The sequence below is a fragment of the Pleuronectes platessa genome, chromosome 14, assembly GCF_947347685.1.
Source record: "Pleuronectes platessa chromosome 14, fPlePla1.1, whole genome shotgun sequence".
Lineage (NCBI taxonomy): Eukaryota > Metazoa > Chordata > Actinopteri > Pleuronectiformes > Pleuronectidae > Pleuronectes > Pleuronectes platessa.
Window position 1 is genome coordinate 879,711 of NC_070639.1, and position 8,514 is coordinate 888,224.

The window sequence follows — 8,514 nt, forward strand, 5'->3', positions numbered from 1 at the left end:
TAGAACTTGAGATTATTTTGGTAAACTGATCACGGGTGATCAGAGAGAAGCTGTCTAAGTAATGGGAAGGATTTGCAGCCGTTTCTGAGATCTCTGTTGTTGGGAGGGTATTAGTGCCAATTGAGGGCAGGAGATGGTTGATTTTATTTCTAATAGTTAGAATTTTATCATTAAAAAAGGTCATAAAGATATTCCTATTTAGGGATCGAGGAATACTGGGTTCGGTGGAGGTGTGACTCTCTGTCAGCCTGGCTACAGTGCTGAAGAGAAACCTTGAGTTGTTTTTATTCTCTTCTATTAGTTTGGAATAGTAGGCAGCTCTTGCTTTGTGGAAAGCCTTTTTATATGCTTTAACATTACTCTTCCAGTCTATGAAATTTTCAACACGGTTGCTGGATAGCCACTTCCTTTCTAGTTTTCTTGATACTTGTACCACGGAGCTAATTTACTATGTTTTACATGTTTCTTTTTTAGAGGGGCTACTGAGTCTAATGTAAATCTTAACGAGTCTGCAGAGCTATCGACAAGATGGTCATTCTCAGCGGTGCCAGGGTTTTTAATTAATTTGTTGTTTATAACGACGAATAAGACGGGTTTAAATGTAATCGGAATTATTTCCTTAAATTTAGCTACAGCACTATCAGGTAGACATCTAGAAAATTATTTTATTATTAGTGGCATATATTAAGATAATGAAAAATCGAGGGTTATTAAATTATGGTCTGATAGAATTGGATTGCGCGGAAGTACTGTTAAATGTTCAATTTTGACACTGTATGATAATACAAGGTCAACTGTGTGTTTACAACAATGAGTAGGTTTGTGTACACACTGACTGAAACCAATTTATTCTAGTACTGAAATTATTGCTATGCTCAGGCTATCATTATTATTGTCAACATGAATATTAAAGTCACCTACAATAATAATTTTATCGTGTTTTAGGACTAGGTCTGATAAAAACTCAGGGAATTCTGTGAAGAATTCAGAATACGCACCAGGAGCACGGTAAACCGGCGGCTGTGGCTGAGTGGAAGAGCCGTCGTCCTCCAACCTGAAGGTCGGCTTCAGATCCCCAGTCTTCTCCATCTCAAAGTGTCCTTGGGCAAGATGCTGAGCCCCAAACTTGCCCCTCATCGAACAAAAAAAGTGCTACTAATAGATGCACTGTATCAATGTGTGTGTGAATGGGTGAATGTAAAACTGAACTGTAAAGAACTTTGAGTGGTCCTCAAGCCTTGAGAAGCCTTATATAAATACAAAACCATTAACCATTTAAACTACAGCAAATGTGATTGGCTGTTGGTGTTTCTTGGATTGGTGTGGAAGAATAAGAACAAGACTGAGTTGGAGTTTAATTTAAATTTAGGAATAACTGATAGACTGGAGTTACCAATAGCAGCAACTTCAACTCCTCTGCCAAAGTCTCGGGGAACGTATATACAGTGCCTTGCATAAGTATTCACCCCCTTTGGACTTTTCTACATTTTGTCATGGTATAACCACAGATTAAAATGTATTTCATCGTGAGTTTATGTAATGGACCAACACAAAATAGTGCATCGTTTGGAAGTGGGGGGAAATATTACATGGATTTCACAATTATTTACAAATAAAAATCTGAAAAGTGTTGAGTGCATATGTATTCACCCCCTTTAGTGTGAAACCCCTAACAAAGATCTGGTGCGACCAATTGCATTCACAAGTCACATTTGCAAGCCACATAATTAGTAAATAGGGTCCACCTGTCTGCAATTTAATCTCAGTATAAATACACCTGTTCTGTGACGGACTCAGAGTTTGTTGGAGATCATTACTGAACAAACAGCATCATGAAGACCAAGGAGCTCACCAAACAGGTCAGGGATAAAGTTGTGGAGAAATATGAAGCAGGGTTAGGTTACAAAAAAATATCCAGAGCTTTGAACATCTCTCTGAGCACCATAAAATCCATCATAAGAAAATGGAAAGAATATGGCACAACCGCAAACCTACCAAGAGGAGGCCGTCCACCCAAACTGAAGAGTCGGACAAGGAGAAAATTAATCAGAGAAGCAACCAGGAGGCCCATGGTTACTCTGGAGGAGTTGCAGAGATCCACAGCTGAGGTGGGAGAATCTGTCCACAGGACAACTATTAGTCGTCTACTGCACAAATCTGGCCTTTATGGAAGAGTGGCAAGAAGAAAGCCATTGTTGAAAGGGATCCATAAAAAATCCCATTTGGAGTTTGCCAGAAGCCATGTGGGAGACACAGCAAACATGTGGAAGAAGGTGCTCTGGTCAGATGAGACCAAAATTGAACTTTTTGGCCTCAATGCAAAACGCTATGTGTGGCGAAAACCCAACACTGCCCATCACCCTGAGCACACCATCCCAACAGTGAAACATGGTGGTGGTAGCATCATGCTGTGGGGATGCTTCTATTCAGCAGGTACAGGGAAACTGGTCAGAATAGAGGGAAAGATGGATGGAGCCAAATACAGGGAAATCCTTGAAGAAAATCTGATGCAGTCTGCAAAAGACTTGAGACTGGGGCGGAGGTTCATCTTCCAGCAGGACAATGACCCTAAACATACAGCCAGAGCTACAAAGGAATGGTTTGGATTAAAGAATGTTAATGTCTTAAAATGGCCCAGTCAAAGCCCAGACCTCAATCCAATAGAGAATCTATGGCAAGACTTGAAGATTGCGGTTCACAGACGGTCTCCATCCAATCTGACTGAGCTTCATCTTTTTTGCCAAGAAGAATGGACAAACCTTTCCATCTCTAGATGTGCAAAGCTGGTAGAGACATACCCCAAAAGACTTGCAGCTGTAATTGCAGCGAAAGGTATACTACCAAGTATTGACACAGGGGGGTGAATACTTATGCACCCAACAGATGTCAACTTTTTTGTTCTCATTATTGTTTGTGTCACAATAAAATTTATTTTGCACCTCCAAAGTACTATGCATGTTTTGTTGATCAAACGGGAAAAAGTTTATTTAAGTCTATTTGAATTCCAGTTAGTAACAGTACATAATGGGAAAAAGTCCAAGGGGGGTGAATACTTATGCAAGGCACTGTATTTACATGACTGGGGGGAGTAGATTCAATTAGGCTGACATATTCATTGAGATGCAGCCACGTCTCAGTGAGGCACAATAAACCTATTTTTCGATCTGAGACTAGTTCATTTACTAAAAAAGGCTTTGATGACAGTGATCTTATGTCTAAAAGTCAACATTTTAAAAGTCTTTGTTTGTTGAGCTGCTGCAGAGGTTGTGTTAATTTTTACGAGTTTTGTATAGAATTCTCCCACTGTTATTGATTGATTTACATAATTTAATGGGATGGTGGACAGACACAGTCTCTATGGGGTTGTTGTTGTGTCACTGATCCAGAGGGAGCGCAGAGAAGTGTATGGCAGTGCAGCTCTGCATCCTGGTCCCAACCCCAGGGTTGTTGTTTCATAGACTTATATTCCTAGAGAGCTGCCCCATCCCAAGTGGGATGAACGCTGTCTCTCCTAACAAGACCAGGTTTCCTCCTAAAAGTTTGCCAATTATCTACAAAGCCCACACCATTTACAGGACACCACCTCAACAGCCAGCAGTTAAAAGACAACATGAGGCTAAACAAGTCATCACCTGTCGTGTTAGGGAGACGGCCAGACAAACTACAGTGTCCCAAATCGTTTTTGCAAAAGCACACACCGACTCAACATTACAATTTTTTTGCATTAGCACCATATTTCCACAATGTTTGTGATATATATTGTCGATGAAAATGTTATTACCTTTTGTGGACAACAATACAATTATATCTGGTGGCGAAACACTATTGTGCAAACAGGGATGCTCCATGTTTGACAGCTTGCATGACCCCATACCAAGCATGGCAGTGTGGATCTCCACAGGAGTAGGAAGACAACTGATCACGAGAATGGGGCTGGAACATTTTGCTGTATTAAGCACTGAAACTGTAATTAGGTTATTAAATATACTTTAAACCAGTGGTTTTCAATAGGTGAGGCGCGCCTCCCCTGGGGGGCGCCAAAGAGCCAAAGGGGAGGCGCGACACGAGACACTCGCAAAAACAAAATACACATCTGTATGCAGCTCTAGTGATATCGATAATTGTGCGTGCGTGTATTAGTTTTAAAATGCATCGTTTCCCTGTCCCAAGTCAACAGGAGTCAGCATTAAGGGAGGAGACAGGACCCAGCAAAAAACGTAGGAAAAATGATCTTGAATGCGTTTCTGGTTGTCTGTGGAGAGCGAGTTCCCCCAGATCTCCAATAGGGCTATGGAAGTCTTAATCCCCTTTACCTCCACGTACTTGTGTGTGTGTGGGTTTTCCACACTGACCGTGATTAAAAACAAATACAGATCAAGGCTGCAGGTGGAGGACGACTTGTGTATATTTCTCTCTGCACTGCAGCCCCGCATCGAACACCTCTGTGCATCAAAAGCGAGGCCTCATTGTTCCCACTGATATGGACGATTCAATTGAAAGTCAATGTTGTGTTGTCTTGAATCCATGAATTGGGTGGGCCATAGGGTTGATGCCGCTCGTAGCGCAAATGATGTGAATTTGACGCATTTTGTTTGTTGTTTAAATTTGAGGTTGTACGTGGCTGAAATCGTTAACAAATTTCATGAAAATATGTGAATCTGTTCGATCTGATAATATGCCGTTGTCGTTCATTGATCAGAGAGTTGTCCATTGTGCAGATTCTTTTCGAGACGATGTGCATCTCCTTCAAATGTGCGCTTAAAGCCCGGTCACACAGCACCGATCAGCCGTCGGATGTCGTTGGTTGTAGCTTTGGCGATTTGCTGTTGCAAAGAATCGTTTATGAATGCACTTTTAAAAAAGTTGTGGAAATAAAATGTCTTCAACATTACATTTGATTAGTTATTGAAAATCATCATTGCCTGGAACACACAAAAGATGGCATTTACTGAAGAGGCGTGTGTGGGTTAGGTCAGGCGGACGGGATTCATTTTTTTGGAGGGGAGGCTCGGCTGTCCTTACCTACTCTAAGGGGAGGCTCACATTCACCCAATTTGAAAACCCCTGCTTTAAACAATTAACTGTTAGATCTTAAATTTCAAATTCTAATTTGTTAAGCAAAATCATATTCTGTGTTCTTACAGTCAACCCTAGTTTTGGGCATTTTGAAGAAAAAAATTCATTTCTGGCACCATTTAAGCAATGGAGCTGTTTTAGGTTTTAGCACTGGTATCAGAAAAAGACCCAGACAATTACATAGTGTCTTCCCACATGCCCCAATTGCTAAACCACTTTTGAATTGGTTGCCAAGGTGGCACTGTTGGAGGCTAAGGCCTTTTATAAACGAAATATTTCACTTCTTTTGTTGTTTGAATAATGTCAACAGTAATCCAATCAAAAAGCAATTACAGCTACAGACACCAGGGGCCTCATGTACTAAGGTTGCGTACGCAGAAAAACGTGGCGTACGTCCTTTTCCACGCTCACGTTCAGATGTACAAAACGTGAAATGACCGTAAAAATGTGCGGTCCCCACGCCAGCTCCAGAGCTGTCGTACGCACGTTTCTACAGCTATTGTTCCTTTGGCGACACTTAGAGGTGACGCTGGGAAACTGGGAAAAAAGGTGAAAACAATGACGGGCCCGGCAGAATGTGATTTCAAGCATGTAAAGAGGCAAGGACAGAATTTACTTTGACACAAGTGTATTTATTGACGCGCTTATGTCACCGAGTACATTTATAAGCCGATCATTAATGCCACCGATGGCTCTGACGATTTCTGCCTGTGACTCCAGCACAGCTCGGTTGAGGACACGGCCGGTCGGGTGGTTGGCAGATGAATTGGAGGCGCCGCGTGCAGCGGAGCCGGTGGAGAAACCGGAGTCAGCGGTGACGCTGGAGACGCCGGGGCCGACGGAGGAGACGCCGGGGCTGGAGACGCCGGGGCCGACGGAGGAGACGCCGGGGCCGACGGAGCAATCCGTGCCCTCTCCTTGCTTGTCTATTCAAAAATAAAAAATTTAAGTTAATAAACACGAGTCAAAGTCTTTAATATCCTGGCATCTTTACGCACGACTTATGTGTATTGTAAGCAGCCAATTGTATGACCAGTATAATTACAGCATTTATGAATTCAGCATATTTACCTTGGGGATGATCGGTGTCCCCTTCATGGGCTCCCACCACTCCGGTGAGAGCTGTGTCACCGATCAAAGCGGCCACTCTCAAATCGAAGGGGGAGAGTTCCCCCACTCCCGTCCCCCCACCTGTTGCGGTCACGCTTCGGCGGTGGGCAGAAACCCTCCGCTTCACCTCCACCTTGAGGTCTGACCACTTTTTTTTAAAGTTAAGTTAACTTTAAGAGTGTGTGCGCTGCTGAGACCCCACTGCATTGACGGCCTCGCAAACACGCTCCCACTCATTTGTCTTTTGTTTAGCATTTATCCCTGTTGACAGGGTACCAAATAACATATGCTTGCGCATTTCTACCTCAGCAAAATCTCGAGCTCGGACTCCGTGAAGTTGCGTTTTTTAACTCTGTTCATGGTGCCAGGTGATCGGATTAAGAGGTGAATCTCAGGTCCAGGGGCCTATTTAAATGAAATTGCATATTTAAATGAGGGCGTGGACAGGGAGGAGTTTGGCACGTCGGCATGTGCGCTCAATTCCACGTTGATTGAGATGTACAAAAGAAACGTGCTTGGATCCATGCGTTTGCACACTTTGATACATCTGAATTTATTTGTGCGTAAGACAGTTTCTGGGTTTTGGCGTACGCCAAGTTTCAGTATGAAATCCACGCAAGTCTTAGTACATGAGGCCCCAGGGCCTTTTGGAGACTGGTAGAGTGAGTATGGCTGTAAACTCACTATGAAATGAAACCTCTTCCACCTTTGTTTTCATTGTAATCTACAACATGACAAGACATAGCCATCAATATGGGCTAACTCAACCCTGACACAATAGGAAATAATTTCTTTCTGGTGAGACTCATTTTTTTGCACTACGGTTACAATCACAAGGAAAAGTGCCTGAATGTTAACCTTGTTTTGGCAAAGAGTATTCACTCTTACTATTATCCATAAGACTGTGTGGCGTCTGTTCTGTCGCACTGAGGTCCATAAGGAACAGCCTTTTGTCAAGTTGTATGTGTGTCAAGCATACATATGTGGAAATGACAAACCTGAAACCTGCTGTGTGGAGGTCTGTTGCTCTCCTCACATGGACTGGCAACATGAACTATATTTGTAATTTGGCTCCATTTCTCAAAAAGCTGGCTCTCCTGTGCCCGGATCATGGTGGTCTCCTAGGAAGGAATTATGTGCAGGACTGGTGGCGGCCAACACTGCTACCTTTTCTGAGGTCTCCTTTGTGGGAAAGAGCCAGGTAGATGCCCGGATGAGACAGAGAGGAATAGGTGGTGTAATGATTTTCTTCCAGGATCTCCTTCAACAAGCAGTCAGCAGAAAAGTGCTCCTGGAAGAGAAAACCACATTTATGATGTCCCATTATGGAAACCTAGGTATATGGTCTATTTTGATGACCCCTTAAAGAGCTTTACAGTTTTTGACATTAACACAATTTCATGCAGTGGCTCTATATGTATCTATAAAACATCACACACACACTGCCAACACAGCCATCAGGTGCAATTTGGGGTCAGTATCTTGCTGAAGAAAACTACATCTTGTGCAATAGGGAGCAAGGGATCAAACCTCCAACCTTCTTGTTAGTGGATGACCTGCTATACCACCTGAGCCACAACCACCCAGTTACCTGTTTATAGTGTTTAGGTAAAATTGTATTTTTATTTTACATCTACAGCTTTTTTACAGCTCTTTGACAAAGGTTTGAGGAGTAAACATATATGACAGATTTAAACCATACAGTATTGAAGATGTGAAGGGGGACTACATACTGCGCCATATGCCAGGCCTTCTCGGCTCATACAGAGATACAAACCGCTCTTGACTCCTTTAATTCCCACCACTCCATGCTTCATAGCAAACACCTTGAGCCAAGCTTGTGGAGATTTAGAAATGCAGAATAGAGCAAAGCATAAATGAACGGACCAAATTTACAATACAGACTTAATAAACTTGAAACATTAACACATGCTTATGGTAAGGAGGTTGTATGTGTGGACTGAACTTACAATACTCTGTGGGTTTGTGGATGCCTCCAACAGAACCACTGGGCAGAATCTGGAGATGGTAGCCAATGCCAACCCGGCAGTAAAGCAGCTGCTGCTTGACCCCTTCTTCGACTGGATGAGGACTACCGTCCACAGTTACAGTGCCTTGCATAAGTATTCACCCCCTTTGGACTTTTCTACATTTTGTCATGGTATAACCACAGATTAAAATGTATTTCATCGTGAGTTTATGTAATGGACCAACACAAAATAGTGCATCATTTGGAAGTGGGGGGAAATATTACATGGATTTCAAAATTATTTACAAATAAAAATCTGAAAAGTGTTGAGTGCATATGTATTCACCCCCTTTACTGTG

At 42.6% G+C, this 8,514-nt stretch overlaps 1 protein-coding gene across 1 annotated transcript; it reads right to left on the reverse strand.

Moving 5' to 3' along the window:
- Nucleotides 1-7,294: 7,294 nt before the first annotated feature.
- Nucleotides 7,295-8,307, reverse strand: fgf9 (fibroblast growth factor 9). The gene is given in 3 exon segments (XM_053440262.1): nucleotides 7,295-7,477; nucleotides 7,920-8,023; nucleotides 8,157-8,307. Coding segments are annotated over 3 exon segments (438 nt in total).
- Between the last annotated feature and the right edge of the window lie 207 nt (nucleotides 8,308-8,514).